Source organism: Oncorhynchus masou, chromosome 15 (assembly GCF_036934945.1).
Source record: "Oncorhynchus masou masou isolate Uvic2021 chromosome 15, UVic_Omas_1.1, whole genome shotgun sequence".
Taxonomy (NCBI): Eukaryota; Metazoa; Chordata; class Actinopteri; order Salmoniformes; family Salmonidae; genus Oncorhynchus; species Oncorhynchus masou.
The window spans coordinates 66,550,628-66,571,203 of NC_088226.1; the positions used below are offsets into that span (position 1 = coordinate 66,550,628).

The 20,576-nt window shown below is 47.2% G+C and overlaps 1 protein-coding gene across 4 annotated transcripts; it reads left to right on the forward strand.

Annotated features, from left to right (window-relative positions):
• The first annotated feature begins 242 nt into the window (after window positions 1-242).
• Window positions 243-20,260, forward strand: ticrr (TopBP1-interacting, checkpoint, and replication regulator). 4 transcript variants are annotated; one of them, XM_064990085.1, is made up of 22 exons: window positions 243-1,291; window positions 1,380-1,650; window positions 1,885-2,123; window positions 2,684-2,909; window positions 4,216-4,360; window positions 4,598-4,740; window positions 5,015-5,218; window positions 6,349-6,494; window positions 8,559-8,659; window positions 8,912-9,008; window positions 9,125-9,207; window positions 9,796-10,020; window positions 11,228-11,312; window positions 11,600-11,669; window positions 12,113-12,250; window positions 12,358-12,448; window positions 14,558-14,616; window positions 14,803-14,934; window positions 15,052-15,155; window positions 16,802-19,085; window positions 19,204-19,335; window positions 19,495-20,260. In XM_064990085.1, the coding sequence occupies exons 1-22, from the start codon at window positions 614-616 to the stop codon at window positions 19,608-19,610; spliced, it is 5,769 nt and encodes a 1,922-aa protein (XP_064846157.1). In that variant the 5' UTR covers window positions 243-613; the 3' UTR covers window positions 19,611-20,260. The 4 variants fall into 4 exon arrangements, with proteins under 4 accessions (XP_064846157.1, XP_064846159.1, XP_064846160.1 ...); XM_064990087.1 differs by having other exon boundaries at window positions 19,207-19,335; XM_064990088.1 differs by having other exon boundaries at window positions 12,113-12,244.
• The last annotated feature ends 316 nt before the right edge of the window (window positions 20,261-20,576 follow it).

The window sequence follows — 20,576 nt, forward strand, 5'->3', positions numbered from 1 at the left end:
AATTAATTTTCATGAACTTGATATTAGCGTGGAGCCCATTCAAAAACACTACGGAACTTTGATAGGGTATTTAGATTTGACAGAGATGATTGATGTTATAGTTATCCAATCGGAGATTACTGTGACAGTGGTGGCAAATCATCGACAAGTATTCTACTCACATTGGGCGAATGAGAACCGATTGAGTGCAATGTTACCAATCACAGCAAAGAGGGAGGGGCTTCGAGTCGGGGGCGCGAAGAGTTTGAGGAAAGAAGGAGCTGTAAAATGGCGAATCTTTAAAACTATAATGGTAGATACGTTTTAATATGATAAAAACAAAAAACAAACGTGTGGCAATTTTGCGTCTAAATAATTAGATATTCAACACGTCGTAACTATATTGTTGCGGGCGTCTGCTCATTCCTAAACCGGTTTATGGTAAACAAACAAAAAATCGTAAACAAAGCTTGTTTCGCTAGCTTGAGCCAAGAAGCTAGCAAGCTAGCTAACGTTAGCAACTGTTGTATCTGAAGTTAGCATTAGCCAGTTCTTGTTCAACCAGCTGAAAAATTTGCTAACTTCGTGACAACGATCTACTTGGTGTACATGGAGCAAGTGTCCCGCTCCAGCTATGGCTTTGCATAACTTAGTTTTTGTCATTGATGTGGATTATCGGCCATCAGGACACGTCAATGTCAAAAACCATCCACTGAAGCAGGGCATTCTCCGAATTCTGCTTCATTTCGGATATAAATATGGATTCGAGAAGGTGCGATGGGGTTACAAATTCTGTCAATCAAGAACTGGACGCAATGGTAACCTGATATCCAGGGGCTCTGATTTTAAAGAACTACGAGACAAAACTTTTGAAGACTTCGAGGTGGAGTTTCAATTAAAGTTCGATGCAAGTGTGAAGACAATCTTGGCTCAGCCAAGGAATCAACCCACCAGCCCTGCTGCTTCCATACAGAATGCATTGAAAGAAGCTTTGTTGGACTTCCAATGGGACAGACCAGATATCACCTCTCCCACCAAATTGACATTGAGACCCAGGAGAGGTCGAGCAGGTAAAGGAGGCCCTCTTTCTCCAGAGGATGAATTGTCAAGCCTGGGGAGAAATGTGTTATTCCTCTTGTCAAGCTGTCCTCACTCCAGGGCAGATTTAGGAGAATATGTGTCCCTCGCTGGAATCCCTGTAGGTGCCAGTCACACAGATATGTCTGACCGTATCCTACCCAAGGGACTCCATGAAATGTTGGTCCAACGTCAAGTTGTCCTTCACTGGGTGGACAGCACTTCATACGTCCAGGTAAATAGTGACAGTTGCTTTCAAATAACTGGACAAATGTAATTGGGAATCTGTTAAAATACTTGCTGACCTGTCTTTCTCATTCCAGGTTATGAGAAGTGAGGAGCACTGGGGCTCAGATATGCTTTCTGGGGTGTTGAGGGAGATGGGTGGTAGAGTCGTCCCCATGGACGCCCTGCTAAACCTCTGCTGTCTTCACAAGCCCTACAGTGTTCAGTCTCCCGTAGACTCCCCTTCAGATGCCATTTTGGGGAGAGAGACCTTTCCACTCGACTCTAGCATGGGATACCTGTTGTCCTCAGAACGACTGTTCCGCCTAGCGTTTCCTGTCCTGGGGGGAGTCCTGAGATGGGGGCAAGGTTTGTGATGCATGGAAGTGAACTGTGATTTGGAAAATCTCCCTCTGTCACTGGATAACTCTCATGACATAACAAAGCTATTATGCCTACACATGTTAACCAAACCACAATAAAAGGCCACACTTGTAAATCTTGTAGAAGTGAATAGTATTCATCATTGATATAAGAGTACAACCATCTGGTTTCACATCAACATGCTGTTTTTCCCCTGTGTGCTGTTTGTCATGTACTCAGGTGATGCTTCACAGAGCTGCAGGGTGACGTTGGAGCCGGTTGCCCTCAGACAGAGGCTCCTCCCGGCCCCCGTGGAGGTGTGTCTGAAAGGGGTCCTTCAGGGCTGGGAAGCCAACTCCCTCACAGAGGCGTCCTCAGAGTCCTGGGTGCTGCAGTGTTCCATTAGCAACCACACAGACCAGGGCCAAGCTGTCTTCCAACAGCTACTAAAGGAGCTCTCTGCCCAGGCTCTTCACATGGTAAAGCTACACCGTAGCGCCAATGTTGCCAGATTCTGTTGACACTTTCCAAATGGGAATAAAACCACCCAATATGGCAACAATGTGTAGGACATAGAAGTACTGTTGTCTTCCTGGTTTAGTTGTCAGTGTGTTGTGTTCATTTTGAAATGAGAGGGTTTAATCTAAACTGAAACAAACATTTGACCACTCCACTGTGTTGTCCATTCTGTTGTCCACTTCACTCTGTTGTCCACTTCACTCTGTTGTCCCGTCCGCTGTGTTGTCCACTCCGCTGTGTGGTCCACTTCACTGTGTTGTCCACTTCACTCTGTTGTCCCGTCCGCTGTGTGGTCCACTCCGCTTTGTTGTCCACTCCGCTGTGTTGTCCACTCCGCTGTGTTGTCCACTTCGCTTTGTTGTCCACTCCGCTTTGTTGTCCACTCCGCTGTGTGGTCCACTCCACAATGGTCATGATGCTCCCAACCGATCAGGCTAATAAGTATCAAAATTATTATTTTACTGTAATGTCAAAATGATCAATGTTTTTGGGGCTGATAAATAGTTTGTTGTCTCCACAGTTTGCAGAGGTGAGTGACGGAGGAGACTTGCCGTGCTCGGCCTTCCTGTCTCCCCTCTCAGCCCTCACAGCTTTGCTCACCGTCCTTCGGCCCAGTGTCGCTTCCGGCTACCACACCCTGACCTTGGATGTCATCACACCAGCAGCGGCGGACAACTCCTCAGACCTGCCTGAGATAGTCAGCAGTGTCCTGGGAGGGTTCTATGACATCATGGAGGGAGATGGAGGTTATGATTGGCTCTGTTTCCTCTGTCGTTATTATACGCCTCGACATATCTGAGATGACTTGCGACTCGTGGTTACAGTAGGGTCTGAGATCACTAGTAGTTACAGTAAGGTCTGAGATGACTTGCGACTCGTGGTTACGGTAGGGTCTGAAAAGACTTGCGGTGACTGTAGGGTCTGAGACGACTGTGTCAGGGTAGGGTTTGAGATGACTCGCGACTTGTGGTTACGGTAGGGTCTGAGACGACTCGCGGTGACTGTAGGGTCTGAGACGACTCGTGGTTACAGTAGGGTCTGAGACGACTCGCGTTTACGGTAGGGTCTGAGACGACTCGCGACTTATTTACAGTAGGGTCTGAAATGACTAGCGACTCGTAGTTACGGTAGGGTCTGAGATGACTATCGACTCGTAGTTACGGAAGGGTCTGAGTTGACTATCGACTCGTAGTTACGGTAGGGTCTGAGATGACTGTGTCAGGGTAGGGTTTGAGATGACTCGCGACTCGTGGTTACAGTAGGGTCTGAGATGACTAGCGACTCGTAGTTACGGTAGGGTCTGAGATGACTATCGACTCGCGTTTACAGTAGGGTCTGAGACGACTCGCGTTTACGGTAGGGTCTGAGACGACTCGCGTTTACGGTAGGGTCTGAAAAGACTTGGGGTGACTGTAGGGTCTGAGATGACTCGCGAGTCGTAGTTACAGTAGGGTCTGAGATGACTAACGACTCGTAGTTACGGAAGGGTCTGAGATGGCTATCGACTCGTAGTTACGGTAGGGTCTGAGATGACTAGCTACTCGTAGTTACGGTAGGGTCTGAGATGACTAGCTACTCGTAGTTACGGTAGGGTCTGAGATGGCTATCGACTCGTAGTTACGGTAGGGTCTGAGATGACTAGCTACTCGTAGTTACGGTAGGGTCTGAGACGACTTGTGTTTACGGTAGGGTCTGAGACGACTCGCGTTTACGGTAGGGTCTGAAAAGACTTGCGGTGACTGTAGGGTCTGAGATGACTAGCTACTCGTAGTTACAGTAGGGTCTGAGATGACTAGCTACTCGTAGTTACGGTAGGGTCTGAGATGACTAGCTACTCGTAGTTACGGTAGGGTCTGAGATGACTCGCGGTGACGGTAGGGTCTGAGCGACAGCTCCACATTGCTTCTGTGGCATTGCTGTCACTTTCATTGTCTGACTTTTCTTACCTTTTATATCAAATTGAGTTTTCAATTCAATTACAGATCTCCAGAAAATGATTCACTCCATTAGTTTATTGGTGCAGTGTCGTAACAGACTGTCCTTCCTCCACAGCTCCTCGAGTTGAGCACCAGGTTCCTGACTGGGCACAGCAGGAGCTCAGCCATTGGTCCAGCCCTCTGACCGCTGGGCTGGTGGAGGGCTGGCTCCCGCACGCAGACCAATCAGGAGTCAGCTCCCACTTAATGGAGTCAATGAGGTATGATTTGCCCTTTTTTAACGTTATGTCTGTAATTATGTGTATTTGAAACATCACAATTTCTTAATATTAATTATGTCATTAGAACACTGTCGCCTAGTTTTTAAATACATAGATCTAGGGCCAAATAACAATTTCCCGGTGGTTAGTGTCTTTCTTACACATATATAAAAAATGTAGCTGAACTGCTTTATCATGACCTTTAACCTATTAGCGACTATGTCCGTGTGTGTCCAGGCTGCTCCATGCGGTGCCAGAGGGTGAAACCGAGGGTCAGGAAGAGGAGCTGTCGGGCCCTCAGCAGGACTTGGTCATCAGCCTGGCAGAACTCTACCAGAGAATGAGCTCCCAGTCCCACAGTGACAAGACGGGGAAGAAACGTAAGGAAACGCCTCAGACCCTACTGACTGCATACCCCCCCCTCATATCTCTCAAGACCCCCCTCCCTCCCTCAATTGTCAGTGACTTCTGTTTGTATTTTAGAAATATCTCTATTATTTTGTACTAATCAGTGAGCGTCTCGTGTGAACAAATGGCTTTCGATTCTTCTGTGATACGCCATCGGTGAAGCAGCTCATAACCTACAATGACGAGACACTTGTTATCATGTTGTTCTTCCCCTACTGAGTGTGTCTATTCTCCTGTCGCCTGCAGGGGGCGCCCAGCGCACGCCAGTGAGGCAGAAGATGAAGACGATGAGCCGCTCACTGCAGATGCTGAACGTGGCACGTCTGAATGTCAAGGCCCAGAAAAGCCAGGCGGGAGAGACTGAGGTGGGGGCCGAGGGCTGCAGGGGACAGGAGAGGCTGGGGAAAAGACGCTCAGGAAACAGGGCCAAGACTGGACCCCACGCCCAACGTAAGTGTCTTGTCTGTCTGGCCCAACGTAAGTGTCTTGTCTGTCTGGCCCAACGTAAGTGTCTTGTCTGTCTGGCCCAACGTAAGTGTCTTGTCTGTCTGGCCCAACGTAAGTGTCTTGTCTGTCTGGCCCAACGCAAGTGTCTGGCCCAACGCAAGTGTCTTGTCTGTCTGGCCCAACGCAAGTGTCTTGTCTGTCTGGCCCAACGCAAGTGTCTGTCTGGCCCAACGCAAGTGTCTTGTCTGTCTGGCCCAACGCAAGTGTCTTGTCTGTCTGGCCCAACGCAAGTGTCTTGTCTGTCTGGCCCAACGCAAGTGTCTTGTCTGTCTGGCCCAACGCAAGTGTCTTGTCTGTCTGGCCCAACGCAAGTGTCTTGTCTGTCTGGCCCAACTTGTCTGTCTGGCCCAACGTGTCTTGTCTGTCTGGCCCAACGCAAGTGTCTTGTCTGTCAACGCAACGCAGTGTCTTGTCTGTCTGGCCCAACGCAAGTGTCTTGTCTGTCTGGCCCAACGCAAGTGTCTTGTCTGTCTGGCCCAACGCAAGTGTCTTGTCTGTCTGGCCCAACGGTGTCCTGTCTGGCCCAACGCAAGTGTCTTGTCTGTCTGGCCCAACGCAAGTGTCTTGTCTGTCTGGCCCAATGCAAGTGTCTGGCCCAATGCAAGTGCCTGGTCTGTCTGGCCCAATGCAAGTGCCTGGTCTGTCTGGCCCAATGCAAGTGCCTGGTCTGTCTGGCCCAATGCAAGTGCCTGGTCTGTCTGGCCCAATGCAAGTGCCTGGTCTGTCTGGCCCAACGCAAGTGCCTGGTCTGTCTGGCCGCCACCACAACAACAGGGATATATCTGAATTGTTCTGCTCCCAAAGCGCTAACCCATAGTCTCAGCATGGTTCAGATTCAGCTTTTAATGGTCAAATGATTGATAAGAGGCCTATTCTCAGCGGAATGAAGATGGGTGTATTACAGAGCATTCAAATAAAACATTTTACTTTTATAGAACAGAGTTGGTTCTTGGTGTTCTATGTAGCATAGGGAATCATGCCAGCTCTGTACTTTCTGTTTATCTTCAATGAATGTTCTGAACATCACACCAGTTAATAACTGTCACAAACTTCCATGCCTACTCTCCTGTCAGACTTCAAGAGCGAGGCCGAGCTGCTGTCCCACCTGAAGGCCGGCTATGAGAAGACGGTGGCTGAGAGAGACTCTTCCCTCCTCACTGAGGCCCAGCACCTCCTCTCTGCTGTCAAGATGTTCCTGAGGCCCAACCCAGACCTGGGGGTAAGAGAGACCTGGGGGCAAGACAGACCTGGGGGTAAGAGAGACCTGGGGGCAAGACAGACCTGGGGGCAAGACAGACCTGGGGGCAAGACAGACCTGGGGGCAAGACAGACCTGGGGGTAAGACAGACCTGGGGGTAAGACAGACCTGGGGGCAAGACAGACCTGGGGGCAAGACAGACCTGGGGGCAAGACAGACCTGGGGGCAAGACAGACCTGGGGGTCAAGACAGACCTGGGGGCAAGACAGACCTGGGGGCAAGACAGACCTGGGGGTAAGACAGACCTGGGGGCCCAAGACAGACCTGGGGGCCCAAGACAGACCTGGGGGCCCAAGACAGACCTGGGGGTAAGAGAGACCTGGGGGTAAGACAGACCTGGGGGTAAGACAGACCTGGGGGCCCAAGACAGACCTGGGGGCCCAAGACAGACCTGGGGGCAAGACAGACCTGGGGGCAAGACAGACCTGGGGGCCCAAGACAGACCTGGGGGTAAGACAGACCTGGGGGCCCAAGACAGACCTGGGGGCAAGACAGACATGGGGGCCCAAGACAGACCTGGGGGCCCAAGACAGACCTGGGGGTAAGACAGACCTGGGGGCAAGACAGACCTGGGGGCAAGACAGACCTGGGGGCAAGACAGACCTGGGGGTAAGACAGACCTGGGGGCAAGACAGACCTGGGGGCCCAAGACAGACCTGGGGGTAAGACAGACCTGGGGGCAAGACAGACCTGGGGGCAAGACAGACCTGGGGGTAAGACAGACCTGGGGGCCCAAGACAGACCTGGGGGCCCAAGACAGACCTGGGGGCCCAAGACAGACCTGGGGGCCCAAGACAGACCTGGGGGCCCAAGACAGACCTGGGGGTCAAGACAGACCTGGGGGTCAAGACAGACCTGGGGGTACGACATTCCAGGGACCCAACCCAGACCTGGGGGTAAGACGTTCCAGGGACCCAACCCAGACCTGGGGGTAAGACGTTCCAGGGGCCCAACCCAAACCTGGGGGTAAGAAAGAAAAGAAAATACCTAGTGGACAGGTTCTGTTTGAAAATCCTGAAGGTCACTTACTATCTCTTCTTCCTTTGATGTAAACAAGCTAATGTGATGTAATACCTGACTTGGCGTGATAAACGGCTAATGTGATGTAATACCTGACTTGGCGTGATAAACGGCTAATGTGATGTAATACCTGACTTGGCGTGATAAACGGCTAATGTGATGTAATACCTGACTTGACGTGATAAATGGCTAATGTGATGTAATACCTGACTTGACGTGATGTAATACCTGACTTGGCGTGATAAACGGCTAATGTGATGTAATACCTGACTTGACGTGATAAACGGCTAATGTGATGTAATACCTGACTTGACTTGATGTAAAACCTGACTTGGCGTGATGTAATACCTGACTTGACGTGATAAATGGCTAATGTGATGTAATACCTGACTTGACGTGATGTAATACCTGACTTGGTGTGATGTAATACCTGACTTGGCGTGATGTAATACCTGACTTGGCGTGATGTAATACCTGACTTGGCGTGATGTAATACCTGACTTGGCGTGATGTAATACCTGACTTGACGTGATAAACGGCTAATGTGATGTAATACCTGACTTGACGTGATAAACGGCTAATGTGATGTAATACCTGACTTGACGTGATAAACGGCTAATGTGAATGCAAGGTAGGTTTGGGAGAATATTAGGATATTGTATATCATGGGGCTATCGAATGGTGTAGTGGTCTAAGGCACTGCATCTCGGTGAAAGAGGTGTCACTACAGTCCCTTGTTCGAAGCCAGGCTGTATCACATCCGGGCCGTGATTGGGTGTCCCATAGGACGTCGCCAGGGTAGGCCTTCGTCTTAAATAAGAATTTGTTCTTAACTTAATTGGCTAATGGAATAAAAGTTACACATGCACTAAAACTGATTAATCTCGATATTGAACTAGTTAGATGATATGTAGATGCGGATATCGGCCAACCTTAATACAAGGGTTCCACTTCCTTATGTTCGTCGGAATACGTCTGACTTCACTCTTTCTCTCTGCCCGGCAGGTGCAGTTCTGGCTGTTCGTCCAACAGAACCTGCTCAAGTCCAGCAAGTCCATCCGCCAGCTTTACAGCAACGCTCCTGACGCCGACAGCAAACTCAGAGAGTAAGTAGTGACTGTTAAACAAAGTAGTCTCTGGTTTCAAAATATTATTATTATTATTATTATATTGAACAGCAACTTATGGTCGTCACCGATAAGTGTGATTTTAAATAGAGGATTGTTTTCATCAAGTGCCAAACCGACTGAAACACACTACCTGGGCTGGTCCAATAAGAAACAATCATTTTTGTTTTTGTTTTTACTACTGTTTGCCCTACTGAACACAACCAATTACCAACACTATGTCTCTCTAAGGTGCCAGCTGCAGGCGGTTCTCAGGTTGGAGATGTGCCGACTCCTCCCCTCTGAGCAGCAGGCCGACACACCGGATGTGGAGCAGACAGTGGAGGAGGTAGGAAATGACTAATCGTAGCCTCCTCCACAACCCATCATATTACTTCCTTCTACCTGAATCCATTCAAAACAGAGTCATTTGACAGGCTTTGATTTCTCCTTCCCTCTACCCAGGTGGCTGACATGTTGAGGATCATCTCTCTAACCAAAGACCCTGTGTACCTTGCCAAGTTCCTGCATGATGAGGTCCTTCCTGTGTGAGTTTCTTCTCTGTGAAATCGGACTCAACTTTAGGGGTTGAATCCAGATTAAAGAGATGAGGAAAATAGCTCTGTATAAAGTTACAATAAAAATAGCTCTATATAAAGTTACAATAAAAATAGCTCTATATAAAGTTACAATAAAAATAGCTCTGTATAAAGTTACAATAAAAATAGCTCTGTATAAAGTTACAATAAAAATAGCTCTGTATAAAGTTACAATAAAAATAGCTCTGTATAAAGTTACAATAAAAATAGCTCTATATGAAGTTAAGCAATAAGGCCCGAGGGGGTGTGGTATATGGCCAATATACTACGGCTAAGTGCTGTTCTTAAGCACGACACATCGAGGAGTGCCTGGATACAGCCCTTAGCCGTAGTATATTGGCCATATACCACAAACCCCCCGAGGTGGCTTATTGCTATTATAAACTGGCTATCAACGTAATTAGAGCAGTAAAAATAAATGTTTTGTCATAACCACGGTATACGGTCTCATATACCCTGGTTGTCAGCCTATCAGCATTCAGGGCTCGAACCACCCAGTTTATAAAAAGTTAGAATAAATGGTGTTATGGGTGTCAGGTTCCTGACGGCCATCCCTAGGGTCCTTGCAGACGTATACCACAGCCTGGGAACCCAGCTGCCCGCCGCCCTGTCGGCCGTGTTGCCCTCGGACTTCTTCAGCGACGAGTCCGTGACCAAGGACAGCGTCTCCTCCTCTCCTCCCCTCTCCACGGCCCTCAGCATGGCCTCCGACTGCGGGGAGCGGCTACAGGAGCTCCGCGACCGCTCCGCCAGCAAGAGGAGGTGAGTTACCTGGGGCCGGAGGCTTTATCTGCTGTGGTGCGGCTGTGTGGATGTGATACAATGACCGTTCCAAGTTGTCTGTTGTTAGTACGCTTTCATATAACCCTCCTTAACTAACCCGTTAGTACACTTTCATATAGTCCTCTTTAACTAACCTGTTAGTACACTTTCATATAGCCCTCTTTAACTAACCTGTTAGTACACTTTCATATAACCCTCCTTAACTAACCTGTTAGTACACTTTCATATAACCCTCCTTAACTAACCTGTTAGTACACTTTCATATAACCCTCCTTAACTAACCTGTTAGTACACTTTCATATAACCCTCTTTAACTAACCTGTTAGTACACTTTCATATAACCCTCTCTAACTAACCTGTTAGTGCACTTTCATATAACCCTCTTTAACTAACCTGTTAGTGCACTTTCATATAACCCTCCTTAACTAACCCGTTAGTACACTTTCATATAGCCCTCTTTAACTAACCTGTTAGTACACTTTCATATAACCCTCTTTAACTAACCTGTTAGTACACTTTCATATAACCCTCCTTAACTAACCTGTTAGTGCACTTTCATATAACCCTCCTTAACTAACCCGTTAGTACACTTTCATATAGCCCTCTTTAACTAACCTGTTAGTACACTTTCATATAGCCCTCTTTAACTAACCTGTTAGTACACTTTCATATAACCCTCCTTAACTAACCTGTTAGTACACTTTCATATAACCCTCTTTAACTAACCTGTTAGTACACTTTCATATAACCCTCTTTAACTAACCTGTTAGTACACTTTCATATAACCCTCCTTAACTAACCTGTTAGTACACTTTCATATAACCCTCTTTAACTAACCTGTTAGTACACTTTCATATAACCCTCCTTAAATAACCTGTTAGTACACTTTCATATAACCCTCTTTAACTAACCTGTTAGTACACTTTCATATAACCCTCCTTAACTAACCTGTTAGTACACTTTCATATAACCCTCTCTAACTAACCTGTTAGTGCACTTTCATATAACCCTCCTTAACTAACCTGTTAGTACACTTTCATATAACCCTCTTTAACTAACCTGTTAGTACACTTTCATATAACCCTCCTTAACTAACCTGTTAGTACACTTTCATATAACCCTCTTTAACTAACCTGTTAGTACACTTTCATATAACCCTCTTTAACTAACCCGTGTTGTGTTTGAGGAGTGGGAGGCTGACTCGCCATCGCAGCATGACTGAAGCATCCCAGAGTCTACAGATCGAGGTGCCCAGGAAGACCACCAGAGCGGTGAGCAAAGACGGATACATTACATTTTTTTCTACCACAGCTGTAAAGTCCAATAAAATAGGCTAACAAAATATCAAAATTTGCTATATTTATCTTTTGTTAGTCCTTCCTGGATGGATGTACAGTATGAACTTATCAACCAAATGTTGATCTCTCTCTCTCTCTCTCCTCTGTCTCTCTCTCTCTCTCTGTGTCTCTCTCTGTCTCTCTCTCTCTCTCTCTCTGTCTCTGTCTCTCTGTCTGTGTCTCTCTCTCTGTCTCTCTCTCTCTCTGTGTGGTATGACCAGGCCAAGCCTAAGCTCTGTGTTGCTGTGGAGAAACCAGCCGCTGAACCACCCCCAAAGCAGGCGGCACAAGGTCATTTCTTCCAACTCTGTTAGATCAACAAACTCCTTGTCTCATACACTCAGATTCAGAGTGTCTAATAGTTGCATGAACAGGGTTTCAGATGTGATTGCAGGGTACAGTGAAAATCTTAGAATGTCCATAGGGGAATCAGCAGGTAAGGTCAGTGACTGTTGAGAGGGTGGTGGTGGGGGGGTGGTGGAACTGGTAGCAGTGGTGGCTATTCAGCAGCCTGATGGTCTGAGGGTAGAAGCTATTGGCCAGTCTGACAGTTCTTGTCATGATGCTCCTGTACTGCCCACGTCTTGAGTGATTGAAGCGGGGAGAACAGGGTGTGGCTCAGGTGGCTGGAGTCCCTGATGATCTTCTTGGGCCTGCCCTAGGTGTCCTGTAGGGCAGGCAGCCATCTTGTGCTGTAATTGTCAAATTTTAATACCACTTCATTTGGTCTACAGAGGTCACAAAGGTCCGGAGGAACTTGTTCAACCAGGAGACTATGTCCCCTTCCAAGAAGGCCAAGATGCCCAGGAGTCGGTCTGTCTCAGCCGTGGATGGACTGAAGCGTAAAGGCTCCCAGGCAACAGAAGGTGGTGGTAACGACACTGAGTTCTATAATAGTTCAACATTCCAAGAGCTCAGTAACAGAACTTTAAAGGTTTTGTTAGCACCTGGGACTGACAGAGGATATCTGCCCTTTCAGATCGACATTCCCTCCTGACCAAAAAGGTGACGGAGACGCCTCTTCATAAGCAGGTGTCCAACCGTCTGCTGCACAGGCAACAGATGGGCAGGTGAGTCCAACATGTTTTCTTAAAATCCTGATTATACAAGATATATATATCTAAAATATGAAGGCAACATGTAAAGTGTTGGTCCCATGTTTCATGAGCTGAAATAAAATATCCCAGAAATATTCCATATGCACAAAAAGCTTATTTCTCTTAAATTTTGTGCACAAATTTATTTACGTCGCTGTTAGGGAGCATTTCTCCTTTGCCAAGATAATCCATCCACCTGACAGGTGTGGCATATCAAGAAGCTGATAAAACTGCATGATCATTACACAGGTGCACCTTGTGCTGGGGACAATAACAGGCCACTCTAAAAATGTGCTGTTTTGTCACACAACGCCACAGATGTCTGAAGTTTTGAGGGAGCGTGCAATTGGCATGCTGACTGCAGGAATGTCCACCAGAGCTGATGCCAGAGACGATAAGCCGTACGTACCATAAGCTGTACGTCCAACCACAGACCACGTGTAACCACGCCAGCTCAGGACTTCCACACCCGGCTTCTTCACCTGCGGCATTGTCGGAGACCAGCCACCTGGACAGCTGATGAAACTGTGGGTTTGCACAACCAATTTCTGCACAAACTGTCAGGAATGGTTCAAGGGAAGCTCATCTGTATGCTCGTCATCCTCACCCGGGTCTTGACCTGACTGTATTTCGACGTCGTAACCGACTTCAGTGGGAAAATGCTCACCTTCTATGGCCATTGGCACGCTGGAGAAGTGTGCTCTTCATGGATGAATCCCGGGTTCAACTGTACCAGGCAGATGGCAGACAGAGTATATGGCGTCGTGTGGGCGAGCAGTTTGCTGATGTCAATGTTGTAAACGGAGTTCCCCGTGGTGGCGGTGAGGTTAGGGTATGGGCAGGCATAAGCTACGGACAACAATTGCATTATATCGATGCCAATTTGAATGCACAGAGATACCGTGACAAGATCCTGAGGCCTATGGTCTTGCTGTTCATCCGGCCGCCATCACATGTTTCAGCATGATAATTCACAGCCCCATGTCGTAAGGATCTGTACACAATTCCTGGAAGCTAAAAAAAATGTCCAAGTTCTTCCATGGCCTGTATCCTTACCAGACATGTCATCCATTGAACATGTTTGGGATGCTCTGGATTGAAGTGTACGACAGCGTGTTTTCCGTTTCCCGCAAATATCCAGCAACTTCTTACAGCCATTTGAAAAGGACTGGGACAACGTTCCTTAAGTCACAATCAACAGCCTGATCATCTCTATATGACCGATGTCACACTGCATGAGGCAAATGAGTCATACCAGATACTGACTTGGGTTTCGGATCCTTTTTTAAAAAGGTATCTGAAACCAATAGATGCATTTTTGTATTGCCCCTGTCATGTGAAATCCATAGATTAGGGCCCAAGTCAATGTATTTTAATTGACTGATTTCCTTATGTAAACTTTAACTCTGTAAACTTTTTTAAATTGTTGCAGGTTGTGTTTTATATTTTTGTGTATTTCCACACAATGAGGTTGGAATAATTCTTCGATATTGTAAAAATGAGAATGCCTTTTTAGTGTAAGAGCTGTTGGAAAAGACTGCCTGAAATGACTACCTGTTTTGTTGGGATGGCGTTTTGGCCTGCCTGGGTCCATAGACCAGGCGGTAAATTAGTTCATGGACCGATAAGAAAGAGTTTCAAAACTCTCTGCCATCTAGTTTTCCCCTCTCCACTCAGACCACTTCTAGTAAAATTATGTTTTGAGAAATTGCTAAGTAAGCCATTTTTTTTCCTGTTGACCATTTTAATTTAAAACAATCACAGTAAACTAATTATTTGTTACCAAGAAATTATTTGATATTGAGATTACAAGGGGCGGGGGAATGCTTTTAATATGAACTAGTATGAATTAAATAGTATACTAGTGTTTGATTGACAAATGAATATTAGTTAATACGAGTTGTTCATTTACTCTGATTCATATATGAAAAAGGGGAGCCTTGCATTTTTGGAGAGCCTTGTTGTATTAGTTTAACATTTAGATTTTTTTTAGGAGGAGTTATTACTGTAACTGAATTGGTAGCAGTACATCGTGGGGACGATAGTGGATAAGTGAAATGTCCTGTCTGTTTGATTTGTCAGGAGGTCTGTCCCGACAGACGAGTGCATCGTTGAGGAGTCGCCAGTGAAGCCCCTAGAAGGTCAGTGACTGGTGCTAAGAGTGTATTTGAAACACTCAATGTCCTGTGCACATTTCTGAGATGCTCATAAACATGTTTAATATCAACCATATCAACAATGCAATTGTATAAGTTGATAAATAATCAGTGGTTTTAATAGTTGTAAAATGACAATATAAAAGACGTGACAAATTATATTTATAACAGACTTGAGGAGGAGTCCAAGATTGGAGAAGTTTGCCAGGAGACATTCCAGTTTCTACTCAAGCTCCCAGCCTCGTTCCCGCAACCTGGACAAAGCTCTCTCCTCTCAGCTCCCGCTCAGTGACAGCAAAATAGGTAGGTGGAATAAACACCATTATTTCAGGTGTATCCGTATAGTTACCTCCCGTTCAATATTCTGTGGAGTCTTTCAGCTGACACACATTGACATCATTGATCATTCAATTTCTTTAGGTGCGGTAAACCTGCGGTCAGTACGGTCTCCAGTACGTCTTCTGTTTGAAGCCACACAGTCCAGGTCCAGCTGGAGGCAGTTGTCTACCTCTGATGTCTTCCAGGTAACTACTTCATCTCGTTGAACCTCTTCAGTTGCCATGCAGTGCATTCTAAAAGTATTCAGACCCCTTCACTTTTTCCATATTTTGTTACGTTACAGCCTTATTCTAAAATGGATATGAACATATTTTTAATCCTCATCAATGTACACACAATACACCCCCCCCCCCATAAATTAGACATTTTTGCACCTTTTATATAAAAAAAAAACATAAATACCTTATTTACATAAGTATTCAGACCCTTTGCTATGTATTTTGTATGTATTATGGATCCCCATTAGCCAAGGCAGCAACTACTGTTCCTGAGGTCTGGCAAAATTAAGGCAGTTATACAATTTTAAGAACATAAGGAGACTCAAAATTGAGCTCAGGTGTATCCTGTTTCCATTGGTCATCCTTGAGATGCTTCTATGATTTGGAAGGGCACACACCTGTCTATATAAGGTCCCACAGTTGACAGTGCATGTCAGAGCCAAAAACCAAGCCATGAGGTCGAAGGAGTTCGTAGAGCTCTGAGATTGTGTTGAGGCACAGATCTGGTGGAAGGGTACCGAAACATTAAAGGCCCCCAAGAACACAGTGGACTCCATCAAATAGAATACGTTTGGAACCACCAGAACTCTTCCTAGAGCTGGCCGTGCAGCCAAACTGAGCAATCGTAGGAGAAGGGCCTTGGTCAGAGAGCTCTGACAGAGCTCCAGAGTTCCTCTGTGGAGATGGTTGTCCTTCTGGAAGGTTTTCCCATCTCTGCAGCACTCTACCAATCAGGCCTTTATGGTAGAGTAGCTAGACGGAAGCCACTCCTCAGTAAAAGGCACATGACAGCCCGCTTGGAGTTTGCCAAAAGCAACCTAAAGGACTCTGACTGTGAGAAATAAGATTCTCTGGTCTGATGAAACCAAGATTTAACTATTTGGCCGGAATGCCAATGCCTGGCACCGCTCATCACCTGGCCAATACCATACCTACGGTGAAGCATGGTGGTGGCAGAATCATGCTGTGGGGATGTTTTTCAGCTGCAGGGACTGGGAGACTCGTCAGTATTGAGGGGAAAGATGAACGGAACGAAATACAGAGAGAACCTTGGTGATAACCTGCTCCAGAGCGCTGAGGACCTCAGACTGGGGCGATGGTTAACCTTCCAACAGGACAACAACCCAAAGCACACATCCAAGACAACGAAGGAGTGGCTTTGTGACAAGTCTCTGAATGTCCTTGCGTGGCCCAGCCAGAGCCCGGACTTTAACCCGATTTTGAACATCTCTGGAGAGACCTGAAAATAGCTGTGCAGCAATGCTCCCCATCTAAACCTGACAGAGCTTGAGAGGATCTGCAGAGAAGAAGGGGAGAAACTCCCCAAATACAAGCTTGTAGCGTCATACCCAAGAAGGGTCTTAATACTTAAATAAAATATCATGTTTTTTATAAATGTATCAAAACATTGTTTTTGGTATTATGTGTAGATTTTTATTTTTCGAATCCATTTCAGAGTAAGGCTGTAACGTAACAATGTGGAAAAAGTGAAGGGGTCTGAATAATTGCCAAATGCACTGTACTCCACAATGGTCTTCTCCCAAAGCAAAGAATAGCAATGCTGAGTTTTAATTTGCGATACTTATTGGAAATACTTTGTTTTTGCTTTTCAGAGTCCAAAGAATAGTTCCACACAGTCGCCTGGTAGACACCGTAGGTCTGCTAGAGGGAGCAAGACACCAAGAAGCCCTCAGACCCCCAGAACACCTAAGAGCTTCAGGTCCTCCAGGGTCCAGAGTTACTCAGTCACAGACAGCCAGATGGCAGTGCCCTCTCACGGGCAGGGCAGCATGGCCCTGAGGGGCAGCCCCTTTAGATCCCCAGCCAGGAGGAGCTTGGTGCTGGAGACGCCCCAAAAGGAGAGCCCTCTGAAGGGTATCCTGAGGACTCCGGTCAAGACATTACTGGAGCGTCTGTCTCCCATCGGCCCTAGCCTGCTCCAGAGCCCACCCTGCTCCAGAACGCCCAGGAAGCACGTCACCTGGTCCCCATCTCCACAGAAACTTAGAGTCGCGGAGACTAACACACCCTTCAAGGTGCCTGAGTCGCCTCACCCTTCCACCCGACGCTCTCCAAGGCTGTTGATGAACACACCTGACAAGTTCTGCAGTCCACTCAAGAGCCCTAGCAGCAAACAGGCGATATCTAAAACTCCAGAAAAAGTAGTACAGAGATCACATAGAGTTTCCCCCCAAGCGTCTCTGTCCAGGATTCCGGAAAATTCTGCCGCAGGTGGCGTTGAGGTGACGCCAGAGAAAAGTGGACGCCCGAGGTCTTCCAAACGGCTTATGGGAAAGTTCAACACACCTGTTAAGGATGAGCAGGACCTCCCTGATGGTACTCAGAAACACCCCTCTTCTGGTTCCACACCACCCCCTGACCACCCACCCACTCCCACCACCACAACCCCCAGGAAATCTCTGAGCCCTGCCCACAGCATGCTCACACCCTCTGGAGGGACCCCTGTTGAAGAATCTCTCTCCATGCCTCTGCACCAAGGCATGCGCACACTGACGAAAAGGGCCTCAGGATTGTCAAGGTCCGTAACGTCACCAAAGACTCTTGACAAATCCCAACTGAATAAAACAACAGTTGTCACCGCCTCTTCAGCTAAACGTTTGACCAGGACTAGCTCTGGCCAGGGTGTGCAAGCTAAAACCAGGCAGAATCTGATATCCCTGTCCAATGAGAGTTTAACTGTTGTAGCAGCAAGCACGGATCTTACGAGTAAGGAAACCAGTGACACCGTGTCTAGCCTAAATGTGCCGTTAGACTTCCACGAGAGGGAGCCGTCTTCCCAGGCCTTGGGGGGAGAGATGGAGGCCAGCTCCCAGCAGCTTGACTCTTCTCAGTTCAGCACCACCTCCGAGGACGAGAGCATCGACATCTCCGAGGCCAAAGTGGTCATGACCCATATCACTGACGGCCTCAAGATGAACATATCTTTCTCCAGGAAACCCTCAAAGACCAACCAAGTCTTCCAGTTCACAGAGGCCTCTACCAAACAGCCAATACCCTTAGAAACCAGTAAACCTGGGAGAAGCTACGGTTTCCGCCAGACCCCTGACCGCCAGCAGAGGGAGGCGGCAGTCCGTTGGGGGTACTCCACTGAACCATCTCGGTTCTCCACCCCCAGGACTTCAGGAACCCCCACAAGTCGCAAGAAGGAGCTCGTCACTCCAAACCCCCTAACATACAAAGTGGAGCTGGAGATGCAAGCGTCGGGGCTGCCCAAGCTTAAGTTAAAGCGCATGGACTCTTTCAATGCCGGAGATGGGGCTCCAGCGTCTCAGACTCCCAATGACCGTATGAACCTCCCCCACACGGACAGCCCTCTTGCGCTCTGCTCCAAACACAGAGACCCTGGTCACGTCTCGCCATCGCTATGCACCCACGGCACTCCCGCCAAGGGCACTCCGGGGAAAGGGGGCTTCCAGACGTACATCTGCCAGTCCTACACCCCCACGCGCTACCCTGCAGGGACCATGTCCCCCTTGGGCACAGCTGAGCTCATCCCCCTGACGCCGTCCCCCCAGAGCATGGGGAGGTCCACCCCAGAGAGCCTCAACAGCTGGCCCCGCAAGAAGAGGGCTCGGCCTGGGGTGGTGGGCGGCAAGCAGCGGGGACTGAAGGAGGAGCTCCTGCTAGAGGGGCTGGAGATATTGGACGAGGCAGAGCTGGAGGGTATCTACAGACTGAAGGAGACGGAGGAGACTGAGGCACTACTACTGACTCCCACGTCCAGCCAGGTTACCAGGCCCTCCCCTGGTAAAAGAGCAGGCTCTCCTCTGGACCAGCTGGAGGACATGGACTGGATGGAGAGCCAGGTTCAGCAGGCTAAAGGTGCCGAGCCTCTGAAAGATGAAGATTCCATCTTGGCCACTGGAACTGTTCACTGTGAGTTTTTTTATTAATTTAATTTATTCATATGATTCCTCTAATGGTGAACTTTCCATCTGTTTATTGATTTAGCAATAGTTGATTTTTGTTTGTTGGTTTGATTTATTATCTTCAGCAGTGGTAACACCCCCGAGCTCTAAGGTGAGGAAGCCAGTGTCTGCCAGTGGGATTCTAGCTCTCACTCAGTCGCCCATGTTATTCAAGGGGAAGGCGGGTTCTGCCACCAAGAGAACTCATCATTTTATAGGTGAGGTTATGCTCAGACTTAATTTGCTTGTATGTATGTTTATTATTCTACAACCACTGTTTTGTTTGTAATATCTCAGCTAGGAATTTTGAAATGTGCCATTTAGTTCAGAAAAGGGAATGTGATGTGTAAAGAAATGTACATCTGATTGTCTTTTAGATGAAGCCCATTCTCAGAAGAAGATGGAGTTTGATTTGGAGCGCTCTCCCTTCAGCCAGCACCCTAGGCGGTCAACTACAAGAAACACCGACAGTAGGAAGAGACTGCTTGACTGACCTGGACTGGACTGGACTGACCTGGATTGGATTGACCTGGACTGACCTTGCCTGGACTGGATTGGATTGACCTGGACTAGCCTGGCCTGGACTGATCTGGACTAGCCTGGCCTGGACTGATCTGGACTAGCCTGGCCTGAACTCACCTGGAATAGCCTGGACTGACCCAGCAGTCACCCTGTCAGACTTCTTTCCATCCAGCAGCAATTTTGTAATGTATTCTTTAAACAGGGGGCCCAAATGTTGATTATTTCATATGAAGCCTCAGAAGAAAAAAAAGTTCTGCCACAACCCTAAAGAGAACATCTTTGAACAATTGGATGTTTCGCCAACCCTGGGTTGATGGCTGGTTCCTTTGGTTTGGAATGTGTGTGACTGAAGTACTTGCTTGGGATATTTGTGACTCCATAAGGTCAAATTTTTCCCCTCTTTGGATCAAAAGCGTTAGTTGAACTATATTACAATCAAGTCACATCATGAATGTTTAAGAGATTTATGGTTCTTGATGTTTATTTATTGGCTAGTTTGTCGGTCGATTTCTTTTTTTTCACCAATACTATTTTTTCATAAGGGACGATATGTACATATGTTTATATATTGAAATTATTTTGTAAATAAAAGCTAAACTCATTTAAATAAAGCAATTAACATTCCTAATTTGACTCTTTTTAAAACACATGATTTGTACTGTATTATTCGTATTCCTAGATTAGTGAAGTTACCCATCACTGGGCTGAAATGGACACCTGCTCTTCTCATTCCAAAATCAAGGACATTAATATGGTCCTCCCTTTGCTGCTATAACAGCCTCCACTCTTCTGGGACGGATTTTTACTAGATGTTGGAACATTGCTGCGGTGACTTGCTTCCAATTCAGCCACGTGCATTCGTGAGGTCGGCCACTGATGTTGGGCGATTAGGCCTGGCTCGCAGTCGGTGTTCCAGGCCAGTCAAGTTCTTCCATCT